This window comes from Hypomesus transpacificus, chromosome 14, assembly GCF_021917145.1.
Source record: "Hypomesus transpacificus isolate Combined female chromosome 14, fHypTra1, whole genome shotgun sequence".
Taxonomy (NCBI): domain Eukaryota; kingdom Metazoa; phylum Chordata; class Actinopteri; order Osmeriformes; family Osmeridae; genus Hypomesus; species Hypomesus transpacificus.
The window spans coordinates 15,813,914-15,834,087 of NC_061073.1; the positions used below are offsets into that span (position 1 = coordinate 15,813,914).

At 47.5% G+C, this 20,174-nt stretch overlaps 1 protein-coding gene across 2 annotated transcripts; it reads right to left on the minus strand.

Annotated features, from left to right (window-relative positions):
* Positions 1 to 371: 371 nt before the first annotated feature.
* On the minus strand, positions 372 to 17,679 carry LOC124476898 (LHFPL tetraspan subfamily member 3 protein-like). 2 transcript variants are annotated; one of them, XM_047034341.1, is made up of 4 exons: positions 16,576 to 17,679; positions 1,955 to 2,191; positions 1,015 to 1,026; positions 372 to 592 (listed from the first exon to the last, which is right to left on the minus strand). In XM_047034341.1, exons 1-4 carry the CDS (start codon positions 17,000 to 17,002, stop codon positions 576 to 578), a joined length of 693 nt encoding a protein of 230 aa, XP_046890297.1. In that variant the 5' UTR covers positions 17,003 to 17,679; the 3' UTR covers positions 372 to 575. The 2 variants fall into 2 exon arrangements, with proteins under 2 accessions (XP_046890297.1, XP_046890298.1); XM_047034342.1 differs by lacking the exon at positions 372 to 592 and adding an exon at positions 695 to 842 and having other exon boundaries at positions 998 to 1,026; positions 16,576 to 17,676.
* Positions 17,680 to 20,174: the final 2,495 nt, after the last annotated feature.

Consider the following 20,174-nt stretch of genomic DNA (forward strand, 5'->3'; position numbering starts at 1 on the left):
TTGTTGTTGGTATTATCTATAATCATATCATATTAGGATGGATTACAGGGTTGGATTTTCACATGACTTAAAAGGAGAACAACCAGACACATTTTCTTTGTAGTCCACATATGAAATATAATAAAGTTACATTAAATATTAGATGAGAATGAGAAGACTCCTTATTTTATACAACTAAAACATAACACATATTCAGGCAGTGGCACACAAATCGAGCTATTGTTGTTGAACGTAATAGCATAATGGGTATGTTATAATTACAGGGTCAGTGTTTGACAATATTGTGTGTACTTTGTATGTGTGTGATTGTGCCTACCTACTTTGGTGTGCATACATATGAGTTTGTGTGTGTGTGTGTGTGGAGGGTGGGGTGGGGTGGGGGGGTCTACAGGGTTTTCAAACCTGTTCATCATGATGTAGATAGACCATCGTGACTCAGTCAAAGTCTCTGGTACTGGCTTGGTCTATGCTCCTAAGTTTTATAGGGTTATCAGTAAGGGGTTTGTGGAGAGATGTGGGCTCCGTCTAAAGGCCGGGAGACAAGCGTAGACAGAGCACAGAGGGCTGTGTGAAGATCAGGGTCCATCTAGAGGGTTGGTGTGGAGTAGATATCACTGGGATGCTGGCTGGATGGTCGGCTGGTGAATGGCTGGTTGGAGGGATGGGCTGGCTGGCTGACTGGATGGCTGGCTCCATTGCATCTCTCTCTCTCTCTCTCTCTCTCTCCTTCTTTTCCCCCTCTGTCTCTCTTGGTCCTCTCCCTCTCACACACAGCCATGGTCAGACTTCTTCCTCAGGGGAAATGATGGGATCTGGTTGTGATGAGTGGGAAACACACACAGCTGAGAGAGGACAGACAGAGATAGAGAGGTTAGGGAACATGTACAGCATGTGTACATCATATCTGTGATTATTATTTCCATGTTCCCTCTCAAGGTTTATTGCTTTGTCACTTCCCTGAAAAATTACATAGCTTTCATAACTATTCATCACTCACCAGTGGAATGTTCTACGCATTTCCTGCCTCTGTGGAAGAAAAGATAGAGAAACATTGCTGTTAAAAACCCAACAATTTTAAGGATGCGTTTGGGAACATCAAAGAGACAAACTACTGTTTCTGACCATGCAGTGTATTGTCTTTAGCATGTAATATAGATAGTGGCCAGCTGATGGCCTCATAGGGGACCATGGACTCCATTCATCATTTACACTCAACCTCTAAAAAGCTTTGTCCACAGATTGGCACAGAGGCTAATTAAACCAACCACTTCATTTCAGAGACATAGAGATGAGTGCCTGTTGGTTCAAATAACGTCTCTAAACTGGTTGATAATTGTTTTGTCCACTTGGTTCTATTTTAACAGCTGGATACCAGCAGCAGCAGCATGTGAAAACAATGATGGGTTCCTATTCTCTGCCTGTGTCTCACAAGCAAGCCAAGAACTCACACACCCACAGAAGGACTGCAGTGATGTGTGGTGTGTGTGTGTGTGTGTGTGAAGGTATACTATGCAGTTTGGGTTAATTACAATTAGTAATTCATCACTCGATCCAAAAGCCTCTGGGCACAAAGAACTTCTCCGCACATCTCTGCCCTCCAATCTTTTCCTCCAATCATTACCTCCACCACCAATTTTTTCATTTCATTTTTCCTCTCTCTGGCTTTCTCCCTGGACACTCTCACTCTGGTCGAGGAAAGGAAGAGAGGAGAATGTCCATCCATGCCTGTCTGGTTTCTTTAAACCCTACAGGGTGTGGACACTCTGAGCACATTCTCTGTAACTGCGTGAGAGGGGCTTGGTGTGGACGGGGTCACCACGATGGTGGAAAGGGTCTGTGGTATACTTAGGATGCTGTATCTCTGAGGTGGGTTAAGCCTGAGGCACCAGAAATGGGGACAGAATTTAAACCACGTGGGTACTGGCAGTGCTGGCAGTGTGTGTGCGCCCCTCACCCTTGCTCTCGGCCAGCAGCTCCTCAGACATCAAGCCGTCCTGCCTGTTCCCCAGGACGAAGGCTAGGAAAGAGAGGATGAGGGCGTCCAGGATGCCCATGATGGCCAGGATGTAGGCCCAGCGCACAGAGCACGCACCCAGGCTGTACTTGTCCGTCCTCTCGCCGCACATCCGCCGCACCTCGTCCGAGTCCCAGCCGTCGGGGTAGATCATGCATCCCAGCACCAGACACACGCCTACGGCACAGATGGGAGGTAATGAGGTAATGAAGTTCGGGGTAATGAGGTGTTTGGATGGAGAGGGGGGTGAGGGGGAGAGGGGGCGAGGGAGAGGAAGAGAGGAGAGTTAGCTGAAGTGCTCCTGCTATCCATCTCCTGGTGCAGGCCTCCCCCTGTGCGGTGATGACCTCATCTATCTTCTCCCTCCTATGCTGTCTGCTCTCTGCAGAGTAAAGCACAGCAGATTACCACGTTCACTACTATCAACAACAAGTGGTGTAAAAAAAGACACTACAAATGCTAAGAGTTAGCTGACACCTCCAGACTGCAGAGAGAGAAGTCTCACCACCACCACCCCCCCCCCCCCTCCCCAGGCCATGCAGCAGTCCTCGGTATGCTCTGTGGGATGGGGACTGACTGTGATCCTTCAGTGAGCAATCAGACACACGCGCACCGCGCTGTGATGTTTGTTTGTTTGTTTGCTCACAACAACAGTTCAAAAGCCCGTGCATGATGTCGCACGAGAGACCATGCACAGATGTGCCTCTTTGAATTTGCCTTTAAACCTCTTTACCCCCCCCCCCACACACACACACACGCCTACAAGCACACACACACAGACACCCTCCTCCCCTCTTTAATATTTAGAAGCAGCTTCTCATTCGCTCTTTCCACCTAAGGGGTAAAACAACTCTCCCTCATCTTCAATCTGGATGGAATTCTTCTCTGAGGTGGTGCTGTGGCAGGGGGCTTGGAAAGGAGCTGACTACACAATTACCCAGAGTGCAATGCACATGAATAATACAACATGCACTACACCCCCCTCCCAACACCCAAGCACCCCCCCCCCCCCTTCCCCACACCTCCCCTCCATCCTTTTCCTCCAGTCTTCCTCCATCACCAAACTTTGCTCACACTTCCTTACCTTTCAACCCCTCACCCCCTGGACTGTGTCACTGAGTGAGTTTGGGTGTTTGTCCGTGAATGTGAAAATTGTGACTTATTCTTGCACTCTCCCGGCCTCTCAGGACCTTGCTCAAAGGAATTCATTTGTTTGCATCTCTTGTGTTCCTCCCCCCTTCCCTTCCCTCCCCCCCCCCCCCTTCTCTCTACTGCCTGTTACTGCGACTCACTCTCTCCTGCTGCTGTTTAGAATCAATGACGTCCGTAGCGGTGCCATCTTAAGACTTAGAAGTGTGAATATTAAGGCAGGGTAGCTGAGAAAACACACACGCACACTCAAACATGTGTGCACACACAAAGCCGCGAGCGCACACTCGCACACACTGCGGCTGGCGGTTACAGTAATACTGCAGTCTTTAATATTCCTACAAGATTGGAGCGAAGGAGAGAGAGTACTACAATAGCACCACAGTGCGCCGCGTACAAACGTAGCATAGCTAACAGAATAGAGAACCCCCCCCTCCGCTTTGGCTTCCTCTCCTACCCATCCCCTCTGGTTCTGCCTGTCGGAACCCATTCACACCAGTCCAGAGAGCAGAGCAGGGCAGGGCCGAGAAGAGCAGAGAAGGATAGGAGGAGAGGAGGAGAGGAGAGAGAAGAACAGAGAAGGGGAGGAGGAGAGGAGAGAGAAGAACAGAGGAAGAGAGAGGAGAGGAGGAGAGGAGAGAGAAGAACAGAGGAAGAGAGAGGAGAGGAGGAGAGGAGAGAGAATAGCAGAAAAGAGAGACTAGAGAAGGAGGACCCAGGTAGATGCATTGACTCAGATTCAGGCCTGACTCACAAAATTCAGCAGAAATGGCTTGAATACAGTTTTAAGCAATGCGGGTTGGCAGAGTACTAGCAAGTGGTGCTATTTCCCCCCTCTCGCTCATACATGTATTCATGGTAAAGGTAAGAAAAGCTTGCAGATACTCTGGGGATCCATTTTGTGGTTCCTGCTTGACTTGACATTGACATCAATTTAACATTGTGGTGGAGAGCCAGCGTGAAAGGAACACAAAGTCAGAGTCGGCTAGCACAGCTGATGAAGGACAGGCAGACAGGGAGGGGGTGTAGATGGGGAGAGAGGGGGGAGGGGAGAGAGAGAGGGAGGAGGGGATAGAGAAAGGAGGGGAGAGGGGGAGAAAACCAAAGCACAGACAATGCTGTTATAAAACGCTGGCGGAAGCAATGGAGCGCACCGGATCGCGGTAACACGCTGGAGAGAGAAAGAGAGCGAGAGAAACTGAAGTGTGGAGTGGATCCATCACGGTCGGCCACACACTTTGCATGTTGGATGAGGACATGTACCACAGGGTGTGCGTGTCCCGTCGAGCCGGCTGGAACCACCAGAGGGCGACATGTGGAGCCCCCCTCCACCCCCAAAGACAACACGGCACAACAGAAGACGCACATGTCCCTCTCACATCCGAGCAGGAAGCCTGGGGCCACAGACAGTACCGTAGCACCTGCCAGGTAGAAATTAGTCCTGTTTCACCACAACAGCCTGCCAGGTAGAAATCAGTCCTGTTTCACCACAACAGCCTGCCAAGTAGCAGAAGGCCCAGTTCTGCATTTCAGACAGTCTGAAAGGACAACAAATTTAACCGGCTCTTAAATATGACGAATATCATCCTACGTTTGTAGGATTTTAACATGCAACGAGCGAAGCCAAGGGCAGGTCTGTCCATCAAGGTCATTCTGAATGAAAAAGTCACAGAAGTATGTTTGTGGACTGGAACTTAAGTCGTCTTCTGCGACAAACAGGCAAACAGAGTGTTTGATGTTACAGTCTAGTGTGTAACACAACAGAGAATTTGTGATTGAATAAGTCTGGATGCTGCTAACAAAGCGCCCCTTCATTTCCTCCGGCATACTCTCAACCGCAGCACCTGAGAGAAGTCACCTGTCAATCACAGCTCTGGCGTGGTATTAACTGATGGCATTTACTCCCCTTTTAGCTCTGCCCTTCTCTCCCACTCCCTCATGAGAGCGGCAATAATAGAGAGCAAGAGAAAGAGTAAGAGGGAAGGAGAAAGTTGTTGACGGAAATAGTTGGTATGAGACGAGAGAGAGAGAGAGAGAGAGAGAGAGAGAGAGAGAGAGACAGAGAGAGAGAGAGAGAGAGAGAGAGAGAAGGGAGAGACAGAGAGAGAGAGGCAGAGCTCGTGTGGGGTGCCTGGGCCTTTGCACGGCCCGCAGTGCGTTCCCGGGACGACCCACACGTCTGAAACGGCGAGCGCCATCTGCCGCCCCCCCTGGGCAGAGCTATTCTGAGCCCCGCTCTGGAAGCATGGGGGTCCTGGGACTGGGAAGGTGGACTGGGAATACTCGGCAGGAGAACAGGATATTATGGGATGGGAGAAAGGACTGACTGACATTGCTGTGTGTGTGTGTGTGTGTGGGGGGGGGGGGGTCCGAAAGCAAGGCGATACATGGCCTGACCGACGCATGATACAAAGACTCTTATCATAAGCTGCAGGCATGTGGTCTCATTTCATTTTTGCGTGATAACAGGAGACCCAGTCCATTAGGATACCTGGATGGCGACCTGGTGAGGGGCAAGGAGAGCAGAGCACTGGTTAGGCCCCGTGGAACGACAGTGGCCTTTCGCACAAGAAGAGAAAGAAGGACATGTAACACTGAAGCCAGTACACCAGAGAGGACAGAATCTACAGTTGTATTGAATGCAGCTATGTAAACGCTAGCTGAATCCACCCCCGTGCTTCGCTGTCTGCCTGGCTTTCAGGAGAGATGACAGAAAAGATGAGTTGCATGTCATTGTCATGTGACATGTCACTGGAAGTCTGGGAAATATTTTTTGCATCGGTTGTATGTCTCGGAGGCGAAATTGTGTGTGCGTGCAAATTGTGTGTGCAAATATGTGTGTAAGAGCGTGTGTGTGTGTGTGTGTGCTCACGCTTCTCTCTCTGCAGCGTTGAGTATCTCTGCTCCCCTCATCTCTCACACGACTGCAGGACATTCCAGTAGCCATGAAACAAGATTAACATTTTTCGGCTTGGGGTCTTTTGTTTCACTCGTTTTCTGTAGGGCCCCGTTTATACAGCTGTGACAAACTGGATGATACAGTACATACTGTCTGCACACAGTCACCCTCTTCTCTATCCCACACTGCATATGGATCACCCTCACACACACACACGCACCCTCACACACCCTCACTCACACACCCTCACTCACACACCCTCACACACACAAGCTTGCCCTTCCTTGCTGCTGTGCAAAGGTAGACGTTGCGATTGCATGTCTGATGGTGACACATCGCAGTCGCATAAATAAATGAGCATGTTTACTAAGAAGGCGCTCTCAACATGCATATTCACTTGTCTATCAGGCCCACGGCTGACACCAATATGGCTTCTAAAATCACATTCTCTCTCAGGGGGAAAATACAGTAATATGAGCGCAGAATTTCTGAGATGAATGTCGTGTCCTTGGGGGATTCATATGAATATGTAGCGCCGACAGGAATGCAAAGCAAAGGCCTCACCAAACTGCAACAGTGACCTGAATGAGGTCAAACCTCACTGATGATGACCATGGCCGGCTCCTCGCTGAACGTGGATCCTAAGGCTCCTACTCGACCCTCAGTGTCCCTGGCTGTCTGGTGGCTGTAGGGCTTCAGGCTGACGGGAGGGAGGGAGGGATGAAGGGATGGAGGGAGGGATGGAGGAAGAGAAGGGTGGAGGGATGGAGAGAGGGATGAAGGAATGGAGGAAGAGAAGGATGGAGGGATGGAGAGAAGGGTGGAGGGATGGAGAAAAGGGTGGAGGAAGAGAAGGGTGGAGGGATGAAAGGAGAGGGATGGAGTTGGAGTGAACGGGGGTTGAGTGAACGATCAATATGGTGACTGTAGACGCCATGAGAAAAGGGTGGAGGAAGAGAAGGGTGGAGGGATGAAAGGAGAGGGATGGAGTTGGAGTGAACGGGGGTTGAGTGAACGATCAATGTGGTGACTGTAGACGCCATGTTTCATGTCCCGACAGAGAAGGGAACCAGAGACACTCAGCCCCCTCCACTCTGCCCAGACTGTGGAGGAGAGGGAGGGAGCGAAGAAGAGAGAGGGGAGAGAGCGAGGGAGAGAGAGGGAGCGAGAGGGATAGTCTCTGTGGATTGAAGGGGAGCTGGCGTTGTCTCTAGTGGCCTGCTTTCCTCTACATACTGTGAGGCACAACAGCAGCTGGAGATGGAAGTTGTAGTCTAACAAAATGCTCGTTAGACAACCAGGTCCATATATCCTGTGTACTCTGCCAGTGTCAGTGGACCTGAGTCACTTTTCTCCTTCTCTATGATCCGTTCCAGCAGAGCACAGGTCATCTCCCCAGGGAACGGAGATGAAGTTGGGGATGATCTCTCCACTGGCTGGCCAGAGACGATATTGATCTGGAACCTTGAAGGCTGAGTCTATTGCCTAGACCTCTTAAAAAACAAGAGGCGCAACGATACCTTACTACATTTTAAGACAAAAAATACTTCAAATGTCAAATTATTTTCACATGGCAAACCTATTTTCCACCTCATTTCCAACCCCTAGTTGCTATACTGAGACCGAATGCCTTCCCTATCAGTACGGAGAGTAGATGCTGGAACGTTTGTTTAGCCTGCTGCGGCGATAACGGCACAGCTGCTCTGTACGGCAATTCCGCAGTCCGCGATGCCAGCGATGAGCAGCGGGAAAGAGGCGACCACGGGAGACGTGGTCCTCGGCACAATGAAGATAAATCTGTGTCTTCTGGGATGAGCTCTGCGCGCAGGACTGCTTTACACAATGATGGAGCCTTAATTGAGGCAAGATAAATGGGGCAATTATAGAGCATTCTGTATGTAAAGCCAGTTAATGTGCTGTGAAAATGGGTCACTCCATAAGACCAAGTAGCTTTTGGGGTCCTGTTTTATGCAGCGTGTCGACTAATATGAGTAGAAAAGATGAACGCAGTGGAGTGCGGAAACGCTTCCATTTGTTTTCTATCACTGAGTTGGAAATAGTACTTCACTCTTTTTAGTGACATTTTCTTGACTAATGTTTTCGAAACTTTCCCAGTTATCGCGTTACAATGATAAATTAACTAGCCTGTAGGTTAAGACAGTAAGGTAGCCTATCTGATTGGAAAAAAAGTTTCCAAAAGGTAGGTTACGTGTTGTCATCTTCGAATCAAAAACAACGATTCAGCCATCGCCCTTTTTTATTTTTTACAGTACGCACTGTAGGGTCCATGAGAAAACTTCCCAAATACAATTCTGTTTCTGCCCCAGTTATTGGCAAAACTTCAAATGCTTCAGGGGAAAGCTGTGCTTAGAGGCCCCTTCTGAAGCCCTCCCTGTCAACACCATCAGCTTTTTTTTGCACAGCAAGCACATAATGCCAGCAGCACCTATCACATCAGTACAAGGATTAGATACAGCAGGAAACAGCTTACTCCATCAGCAACACCCAGACACACTTTTTGTGGTTGCACACACAAACTTTTCACAAATCTGCAAATCTTGCAAAAATAATCTTTACAAACATGTCTTCGGAGTAGTGGCGAACCCCCATAGGCTGTTGAAAACCAGCTCGGAGTTAGATTAATTGTGACATGAGGGAAAAGGATCCGGTGGAAGGAATTCCATCGTGGCCCTGCGCACTTTCAATAACGTCAAACGGAACGTCTAAATCAAATAGAATTCTCCGTCATTAGCTACTTGTGTTGTCACAAACCATCTATCATCGCAGTTTTAATTGTAATCTCCAGAACCGGGAACAAGGTCAAATTGTGAAGTGTACAATGCAGCACTTAAAAGCAACTCCTGTAAATCCAAGACGAATGTTGGTTTTGTTTGTTTTTACCAGAGGAGACTGCCAGTAACATCAACAACAGCTACAGTTTAGTAATGTGGGCTAGCTACAGTCCTCCTCTCAATGGAGCTGATGCCTAGCGAAGTGGACAAGCTACAGTCCTCCTCTCCCTGGAGCTGATGCCTAGCGACATGGGTTAGCTTTGCCTCTGTAACCTTGTTTTTTTGCTCTGCCGGTTCTCCTTCGGACGGTTAATATATTCCGGGCGAGCGTGTCGCTTGCTCTGACTGCTAATGAGTAACCGAGTCCGTGCCCCGAGAGAGCCTCTCATTATCCCCTGTATCGATCCCCTCTAGAATGAGAAGAAAGGAGGGGGGGAGGACCACAGGTGACTGTGTGTGTGTGTGTGTGGGGGGGGGGGGGGTTGGAGGGGTTGAAGCAGGGGACCCTTTGTTCAGGAGCAAATATCGAAAGTCTGTTTGCGCCTCCGTGGGGTTAACCTTGATCTTAATCTACCCTCTGTGAATGCTGACAGAGGCAGAGCTCCAGGTCAGTGCAGTGCTTGGGATTGGAGGATGGGGGGATGGGGGGGGATGGGGGCGATGTGGTGCAGGCATGAAGTGCTGCATTAACACCGAGCAAAGGGCGGGTGAGGTCTGAGGGGCTTATGTAACCCATCCACATGACGTCCAGTACCTTAACAGAGGGGAGGGGGGAAGGTAGTATGGGGGAACAGCCGTGACGGCTGGGGCTGAAAGAAAGCCTTTGATTCATCTGGAAAAACAACGTTGGCCGTGTGGTGATCCACATCTTGGGGTCCGAAATCAAACAGGGAGGGTCTGAACATCGGCCAATCAAACAGGGAGGGTCTGATCATCGGCCAATCGCAGCCCTCGCAGGACCCGGCGCTAGGGTAGCCACTCCTGTTTAACGAGGTCATTGACTAACGATGGGTTTACAGCGCCGTCACGATGCCAGGACTGCTGAACAAGCTGAGACACACAGTATTTCACATAGCGGTGTCCTACTTTAACAGTGTTCCTGTTAGCAAACACAAGGATTCTATCCCATTCACAGTGTTTCTGTCTAGTTCTTTCTGATTGGGAGAAGTATGTCGTCACTGTGATATGGTGATATGGTTTTTAATAGGTCACAGTGTCCTTGTCGTCTCAACACCTCGCTCTTCACTGGAATAAATCAGATGGCTGCCTGGCTGTCTTTCAGATCAGAGAGATTAAGTCTGATGGCAAATCTGTAGTCTGCACCAAACAGGCCCTTTTTACCCACAGGATGTTAGTTTGTTTGAGACTTTGCAGGCCCTGGAGTCGTGCTTTGAAACAAAGAGTGTCGTGTCACACACCACACAAATGAATCCTCATCGATTTAGTTTGACTTCCAGAACCATGTACTCTCTAACAATCTCTATAAATCTGATCAGAAACGTTTCATGCAATGGCCACGTCATCTTCTGCGTTCAGTTGACAAGTCGATCTCCCGCATGCAATCTGTACAGGAATTATCCTCACAGCTTGATGGGAAGTTGGAACATTAAAGTGTGACCATACAGCTGACAAAGCTTTCCCCAAAAAAATTGGAAGAGAGAGATTCAGGTGTCTGTGTATCTTCATCCTCTTCCTATTTCTCCTCCTCTTCCTCGCTCAGCTGGGCTGTACGCTACATGCCTGACAGCCCACCTGTGCCCCCGGCCCTAATTAGATAGAGTTCAATTGACTGTGTTTCTTTATTAAAGCAAAGCAAGTCAAGTAAGGCATTAATACAGGGGTGGGTTCAAAAAAGAATCAACTGAGCAGAGAGAAACCGAGAAGGGGTGGGTGGTGGTGGTGGTGGTGGTGGTGGGGGAGCTGGAGGGAGGGGGGGATGGGTAGAGAGAGAGTGAAACACATGGGAGAGAGACTGAGACACATGGGAGAGAGAGTGAGACACATGGGAGAGAGAGAGAGAGAGATAGAGAGAGAGAGAGAGAGAGAGAGAGTGAGACACATGGGAGAGAGAGGGTGAGACACATGGGAGAGAGAGAGTGAGAGACATGGGAGAGACAGAGAGTGAGACACATGGGAGAGAGAGAGTGAGACACATGGGAGAGAGAGAGTGTGAGACACATGGGAGAGACAGAGAGTGAGACACATGGGAGAGAGAGAGTGTGACACAAGGGAGAGAGAGAGAGAGTGAGACACACGGTAGAAGGGTGGGGAGAAAAGACGAGGGCATTGCAGAGATATTTTTCGTCTCACCTTAGTGAGCGAAGTAACTTGCTGCAGAGGTTGCCATTGCCGAGGGAGAGAGACAGCGAGAGAGAAGTAAAGGAAGAGAGAGATCGATGGAGGGAGAGACACAGTGAGAGAGAGAGATGCGGGGGAGAGGGAGAGAGTGAGAAAGAGAGACGGAGGGAGAAAGAGAGACAGAGAAACACAGTGAGAGAGAGGTAGAGGAAGAGAGAGATCGATGGAGGGAGAGATACAGTGAGAGAGAGAGATGCGGGGGAGAGGGAGAGAGAGAGAAAGAGAGACAGAGGGAGAGATAGAGCAGACGAGCGTGCAGAGATTAGCGAGCAGGAGGCAATGTTGTGCATCCGACTCATTTGATTAAAAAGGGGTCATAGGTCAGCACAAGCAGTTTCCATGGCATTCAAAGAACACCCAGAAAGAATGCAAATGAACTTCGCAATCATCCCAAAACGAATACTCCTTGCCTTTCCTCCTTGAAGAGCTCAACCAGCCTACTCCAGCCTCCAGCCTCCGCTTCCCTGGACCCAGGCCCAGTAGACACTCATCCCTCCCAGCATGGACGAGGCCCCTCCACCCCCATCTGTGACACAGGACCTCATCCACATCAGCTGTAGGGATCCTCAGATCTCAGGTGCCTTGTTAGCTCAGGTGCACGGATGCTAATCAAGCTCAGGTGGGCTAGGCGCTGCACTGAGTACAGTGTGTGGACGAACTGACACATCTGTGTCCAGACCATGATGACCGTGCCCTGTGTGCCTGTCTGACTGATTAAAGCAGCGTTGAGTGGAGGCACCACACTCTGGGCCATATGTTCCTTTAGGAGGAGAGGGTCATATGGAGTTCAAGAGGGCCCACAGTTAAACCACTGACATATATGCACACCAGGGGCGATTCTAGGATCAGACCTTTAGGGGGGCTCAGTCCCCAATGAGAATGTGATATGGATACAGTGCCTTACAAAAGTGTTAAACCCCCTTGCTAATAAATCACTAATTTCACTGGATAACAATTAAGATAACGATGTGTCAACAATAAATAAACATATTATTATATCATATTATTATTATTTTTAGGGGTGCTGAGATAACATTTAGGTGTGCTTGAGCACCCCTAAAAATAGTCTAAAATCGCAACTGATGCACACAAACACACACACACACGTGTCTCCACGTGTGTCTGCTGGGCCACGTGTGTTGTCGGCCCACTCGCTGGCCTTTGTCAGGGCGCCCCTTGCTAGAGCACTGTGGTGTCCTTCAGACAGGGCAGACTTCATGTAGGAATCTGTTGCATCAGACCTAGTCAAACACGAGCCACAAACGCCACACATGCGCACACACACGCAAACACCCACACACACACACACACTCCAAAATACTAATAATGATGAATGAAATGGGAGCTTCCCTGCATATGAGTAAAGGTCCAGAACCTAACCAAGGCTGTCCATTAGAGTATTCAAGCTTCCACAAAGATGTGGAGCCTGTTTTAGCGGGTGTAGACTTGTTGCAATGTATAAACCCAGTAAAAGTGTTCTCCATCTTCCAGTTTAACTGGGCTTTCATGGAGCTTTCATTCCCAGCCTCAGTAGAAGAAAGAAAGAAAGAGAGAGAGCGAGAGAGAGAGAGTACTGACAGAACAGGAAGTGTTTTGGCTTGTCTCCTCTGGTCTTCTCCTTAGCTGCATTGTCAATTCAACAACTGAAGCTGTACTTTCCCTATAACACCTTTCATCTTCCCTCTCCAGGTATCTGTTTGTGGCTGCAGTTCCTATCTCTCACTTCCTCCACCTTCGTTGCTTATTCTGTTTGTTTCCGGAGGTTTCGGGGTCTGTGCTGCAGGTGTATCGCTAGTGCGAGCCTGAAGGTGTTGATCTGAGCCTTACTTGGAAAAACAGGATGAAAGCCGTTTCCTCCAATACTTCCCGTCTGAATTACATCTGAATGCTCACATGTCCACTTAGTTATGCAACAACAATCATACTGTACGCACTCCTAGGCGCTGATATGAACAAAAGCTCGAAGCCGCTGTAAACATGTATGTGTATGTATGTTGGTGTGAGTGTTAGTGAGTCAGGCATCCGTGCAGGTGTGTAATTAGCAGGATCTAATGTGGTGCAGAATCAAAGGAGTGCCAGAGACCGTTTGATCAATAATCGATGGGTGAAACTAAGAAGTCCTCCCGATGTTCCATTCACAGACTGGGCTTTATCCTATCAGATGCTATCAAACAAGCAACGGAACTAGCGGCAAAGTGTTAAAATGTGTGCATTGATCTGTTTTTAAAGCGATCGCTGAAACATTAGAGCAACAGAGCTAACGGATGCACTGAGTGGATGCCGGAGTGCTCTTTTGTCATCGGGGAGGGTCTGGCTGATACAATGTGCTGCTCAGAATCACTCCACAAACAACGTGCTTTGTGCTCCCGGTCACATGGTACGGCTTGTTTGTTCCGAGCTTACTTCGAATGCTCTCTGAGGAAACAGCGTGAAAACACAGCGGAGGCTGAATAATGTGCACAACATGACAAAGAATTTGTAAGGGAGAACAGGAAACGGTGGAGTAATTATCATTGACCTCACGGTCTGGTTGCCTCTGAGGGCACTGCCAACTTTGTTTGGCATTTCTCAGTTAATTGGTGCATGGGGTGTAGAGGCGGCTGTAACGAGGAGAGAGGGAGAGAGAGAGAGAGAGAGAGAGAGAGAGAGGGAGAGGGAGAGGGAGAGAGAGAGAGAGAGAGAGAGAGAGAGAGAGAGAGAGAGAGAGAGAGAGAGAGAGAGAGAGAGAGAGAGAGAGAGAGAGAGAGAGAGAAGGGAATAGAGGAACAGAGACAGGGAGGAAGAGAGAAGGATTGTGAGGGAAAAATAAGTGAGAGAAAGCACGTTCTTTGCCAACTTACAAGTCTGTGAAAAAAGGGGGAGGGAGGAGAGAGAAAAAGGATGGAAAGACAGGCTTGGGATTGCTGGATTAAAATGATCCAGAAATTCAGTGCTGGAGAGCAGAGGAAAGAACAGAAATGGCATGAAGGTAATGGAGAAGGACGGTGGAATATCCCTTCATATAGCATATATAGGCTACAGTGCTCAGCTCAGTGTCAAAAAACTGGATTTTTCTCCATCCAGAACGTCAGACTTGAGCAGATGCCTGCACAGTAATCGCCCTCGATATAAGGAGCTGATATACCCCCCAGTTCCAGAGGCTTTACAGTACTTGAGCACTTCTGCAGTCAAACTCGTTTGGCTGCGCGTGTTACCAGCCTCACCAGGAAGACATTTTGAGAGCTGCCCTGCGGACGCTCCTCAAACGTCTCCTGGTGGTTCACTCTCTCATGAAACATTCAACCCTTTTCTTGGGTTTAACTGAGAGGAGATGGTTGTATCTGTATTGGGACTGGACGGAGAGAGAGAAGGAGAGAGGGGGGGGGGGGGAGAAAGAGAGGGAGAGAGAGAGAGAGAGAGAGAGAGAGAGAGAGAGAGAGAGAGAGAGAGAGAGAGAGAGAGAGAGAGAGAGAGAGAGAGAGAGGCGCTGGTGAGAGGATTCCTCAAAGTTGTCTGAGTGAGTCACCTCCTCACCCTGCTGCAGGATAACATGTCTGGGGATTTGTGAAAGCTACAGTACTGTTTGTGCATGCAGTAGGCTCCTATCAATTCATGGATAGTGGGCCAACATACATGACCTTGGTACTGAGCTGCCATTGCTGAGAGGGTCACAGTCTGCCTATGTAGACTTTGGAAGCTGTTTTCAAGTATGCACTCATGATACCTAATCAAATACCTAAGACTGTCGGCTGACAGTCTGGTTATGTCAAAGACTTTGATTTTATTTTTCACAAACCCAGCTGGGGCAAAGAGAAGAACCTGTCTGCTCTGCCAAAACAAATTCTGTTATTGTAATCTGGGGCTGTCAGACTATGACAGACTTTGGAACAAGAGAGAGAGCAGGCGAGAAAAAGAGAGGGACTGTGAAGAAAGAGACTAGGATGGAGGTAAACAAAGAATGGATGATAAATAAAGTAGCAGAGAGGAAAACAAAAAGGGAATAGTGATGCAAGATTGTTAGCATCCTCTGTGGGAAGTAACGCTGTGAGTCCTGAGCGAAGCATTACTCTGTCCTTGGATCAATATTAGACAGGTCAGTGTAACCATCAGGTGTAACTCATTGTGATCACACAAACACACACAAAATCTCCTGGTAGCTCGACAACAAAAGTCAATGTGGAAGACGAGGGGTGTTACCTAATTGTAAGATTTACGAGTCACATCTTGAATGCAAGAGAGCCACCTGTCCACCACTGGGCAAATACATGTCAGCTGCACAGCAGAGTAGTTAGCCTAACCTAGCCTGGAGCTAACGGTAGTGGCATTCGTGAGGTGGAGTGAGTTCTGCTCATTAGCCGCTAATGCTAACGGGCTCCTGCGGTCAGGGCTTCCTGTTACGCTCTTTCATCTCCTAACTGCAGAGCATTGAGCCCAGCAGTGCCCTCGTTAGGGTGGCTCACTGCGTTAATTCAGTCTGAGACGACCAGGAGAGCTTGGATTGCTTCCAAATAATTCCCCTGATTTGTGCTTGTTGTAATGGGAACAAAAGCAAGCGGAGGAAGACAGTGGTTGACATGGTGGTGAGCTGGGACAAACAGCTGAGTCTGAGTGTCTGGGCGTTTAGATGCCGTTCACAGTACGGAAGGTTCTGCTGATCTGTCAGCAGCTGTGAACAGAGAGTTTCTGGGCCCATCAAGTTTTATAGACACTGTGTAAATGTACAAGCACAGAATGGGCTTGTCAGTGAGCTGTTTTAGCATCGTCCATTGCACAAGCTTGGCAAGCACGTCAAGAAAGTGAGCTGGTGGAGAAATATGGTGTTCTCTGTGTGCACAGAGCTATGAGAATTTGTTTGTTACAATTTAGGAACCATTTGAGAAAGGTTTCCTGGTATACCATCTGTTAATGTACAAAATAATATTTAGCTTATAGACATAAATAGCTTATCTACAATGAATTAACACAAAGCAAAAGCATTGCGCAAAGTTGCTGTCCTTTCAGCACCATGTACACTCCGACGTAAACTTTACCATGGACAGCGACATCAGAAGCTTCTGCCTTTTCAGCACCCCCTGCTGTCACTGAGGCTGAACTCTGAACTGTATGGACAAGTCCTGATTGAAAATTGCCCAAAACAATTTCGCTAAATGTAACAATAAACTAGTAAAGTCGTCATACCAGTGTGAAAGGCTTCTTATGGCTAGGAGAGGGCAGAAACTATAGGCTAGATCTCTGTCAAACACGACCGTTTTTTTTTTTTTTACTTAAACACTGCCTTTCAATAAAGTATGCAGCTAGAGAGAACAGTTAGCCTTAAACACAAAGGAATGTATCATTGAATTTACAAAATAATAAGCCCACTAACAACAGCTCCTGGTACTCACTTGAGGACGCTTGCATCCAGCCGCAAATCTTGTAAACGGTGGACGTGCTCAGGACAAAGAAGAGGACGAAACAGCCGATACAGGTGATGACCAGCGACATCGACATACCAACGAAGAAGGACGCGGCCTTGAAGGCGGTGGAGGGGATAGCGGCGAACTCAGTGAAGGTGCCTTGGCAGGTTAGGTCTCTGGCGATTGTCTCTCCGATACAGTAGTGAAAGAGGCCAAAGAAGCCGGCCTGTGGCGTGTCCACGCCATCCCCGATCCAGTAGGGCTGGCTGAAGATGATCACGTTGATGATCGCGAAAAGAATGGTGAAGATGGCCCACAAAAGTCCGATGGAACGAGAGTTCTTGACGTAATTAGTCTGGTATAATTTAGCAGCTTCCGATGAAGGAAGCATAGATGAAGGACCGCCTGGTATCATGTCGGTGCTGTTCTGTATTATTATTATTATGTAGAAATGGCAATCGATAGAAGACTATTCATTGGTTGTCTCAGTGGTCTACTGTAGCCAAGAATTACGTCTCATCTAAAGAGCGTGTGCTGCAGAAACCGAACATGCAACTAGAACACGCTAACATCTGTCAGGCGAATTCAAATCATGACGTTGCATGCATATATAGCACAGAGCTTGCTGCCTATACCCAGTTCTGATTCAGAAGTCGGATAACTTGTTTCGTGTGCAAGGTTACAGTAAGACTGAGAATTCCCCTCCCACCCCTAGTGTCTAAATGTGTAACTGACTGACAGGCATATTGCTACCGACACGTGTCCTCGACGCTTGTGTCATATGGAAATATCAAACTGAAATGCAAATTAATGATGGCCCACATAAGAGAATCAAATCAATCTGATTTCTGACAATTGCAAGTCGCTTCTCCCCTCTTGATTTTAGGACGGCAGTGTTACACAGCCTATGCCACCATTAAAATAATCTAATAGCCCATAATGACAATAGCGATTATATCATAGTAGTCTTATGAATTTAAAACAAAACAACAAGGATTTCAGGCCTACTCTGCGAAACAGCTCCCAAACCCCAGAGATAATTTGCATCTACCGGGATATCACAGCCTCGAGGATTAAACGGAGATCGCCTCCCAGGCAATTGCCTTCTGCAGCCTCCGCCAATGTGATGCCGAAAATGGAGACCAGGGAGAAATGATTTTAGAAGCGCATCAGTCGAGGCGGATGTTGTTCGTGGTGTCGGTGCTGAAGATGCTCGCGCAACCTATGCAGCCTTGCGCTGTCCCAAGAGTTGTTTAACTATGAGCTACTTTTTATGCGATAGCCTACATCAAAAGGACCCGTTATTTATTACCGCTAAGCTTTTTCGCGTCATTTTCGTGGTATTCCAGCGCTAGAATAAAAATCCCTCTAAATCCCTATACTCAATCGCTCCTGCGCACAGGAAGTGTATTCAGAAACGAAACCTTTTTCAGTTGCTCAGTCTGGCAATATTGTCCTTAATGTCCTAGAAAACACATTGAGGTGCGCACGCGCATCCCTCTGCATCCCTCTGATATAATGATACCTGCCATGGATAATCGAACGCTCACGTTAAGCAACTGGCAGAATGTGTCCCACTTCACTACAGTGCCCTCCAGCAAATATTCCACTATGATGGAAAACTGCCAAAACACTTTAAATCTTAAATGGTGTAGGCGTAGTCATCATCGATCAATTGTGAGTAAAACTGCCATGTAGCTTGTTGAAAATAAATCAATGCAAGTCAACATTGAGGTTATCTGGTTTGCAAAGGGAAACTGAGTTGAAACGGTATATTCTTCTAAACCAAACCCACACAGCACAGACTTAAACAGGTAGGGAGGCCACTGCCCGATATAATTATTCTCTGAATCATAAAAGATCTTTCCCACCACTCCTTATATAGTTCTACTGTGCCTTCTACAATACAGAGCACCATCCTGGTTACTGGCCATGGTTACATCACAGCAATGACTCATCATTAGGACTTAGGGAGATTACCCAAACCTATATGCATGAAGACAGATATCTTTTGAGGGGGATTTTGCAGTTGAAAAAAAAAAATGCTGTACTTTTATAGCGCACAGATGACAGAACGCTCTTGAAAACAGTTTGTAGAGGGCAAAGACATAAAGTGTTACTGCCACGACCTGGTTCCTCTCCCTTTTATACCCCCTGCTGGTTCACCTGTATCATCCTGCCAAAACCCTACACACCTGCCGCCCATTACCTCATCATCCTGCATACTTCAACCCAGCTTTCCAACCACTCCTCGTCAGATCGTTGTCTCAGCTACTGTGGTAGAATGTGCTTTTGACCCTCTAGCATTGCTTGATTCACTTGCCTTTTGTTAACCTGTCTTCTTTGTGCCCAGGATCGTCATCCAAGAACCCAGTCCCTGTCTGTCTGCCTGCCGACCTGCTGATTTGTCAACCAAGACCACAACTCCGGACTACACCCAATAAAACACCTGATTGTATCTGTGCTGCGTTTGGGTCCTCTCTGTAACACACCGTAACATAAAGCAGTTCAAAACCACATTAAATGTGTTTGTTCATACCACAACAATCATCATTTTTACTGGACAATATGTCCTCAGTTTCAGGGACCTCATTTCAGGTTGTGGTCTGCAGGTGATTCACATCATGTTTGTTATTGCATGTTTGTTGTTGGCCTAATTTATATCACAACTGTTGAGGAATACTTTATAATCTTATCCTTCTTCAAGGATGTTAGATTATTACTTTTAGATTATCTGCTCTAATAATTAATAATTCTAATTATATACACAGGTCATTTTGATATTGGTTCTTGCGACAAGTGCATATTTGGCCACATGGTGGCGCCAAAGCCTAGTTTTTATGACTTTTTTTACATTTACAGAAACATTTGAGTTTTTCAGTCACCTCTAACATGATTGTGAGCTTCCTGTCTGTTGTTTTGAGTGTGAACAGTGTTTAGTTTGACGCAGTATGAACACACTTGGGCACAAGTCAATAGAATATATAGTGACACCACACCACTGTAACCATTGCTTTGTAGAGAAGACACACATGCTAATATTAACTTGTTTTAGGAGACATGCTCAGGACTGTGTTTAATAAATCTATTTATTTGTACGCTTAACTTAACTCAGTTAAGCGTACAAATCACTTAACTTTTCTGAAGCGTAGTTGATTGATGTAGTCATCTTGGGTACGATGCTACAAGCCTGACACATCTGCATTGAGGAACTTCTCTCGTTCTTACTTATTATTCTTATTTATTATTCTTATTTACATTTTACATTTTAGTCAATAAGCAGACGCTCTTATCCAGAGCGACTTACTGTAAGTACAGGGACATTCCCCCAGAGGCAAATAGGATGAAGTGCCGTGCTTTGGCACACAACGTCATTTGGCACGGCTGCGAATCAGTGATAATTAAAGGGTGCGTAATGATTAAGTAATTAAGCTGCAGGTTTTTTCCAGCAAGGCTGGATTCCGAGTTCCCTTCAGTGGTCTGTCTTGACTGGACGCTCACCACACACAAATTCGGCTTGTATGTACGTGTGCATATGTGTGTGTGCATGTGTGTGTGTGTGTGCATATGTGTGTGCATGTGTGTGC

Bases quoted from the DNA above. Each gene is read 5' to 3' on its own strand.
- LOC124476898 (XM_047034341.1), bottom strand. From the start codon at position 17,002: ATGATACCAGGCGGTCCTTCATCTATGCTTCCTTCATCGGAAGCTGCT. The intron at 2,192-16,575 runs GTGAGTACCAGG...TCTGTGCCGTAG, and splicing joins CTGGATGCAAGCGTCCTCAA to GCGTGTGTCTGGTGCTGGGA.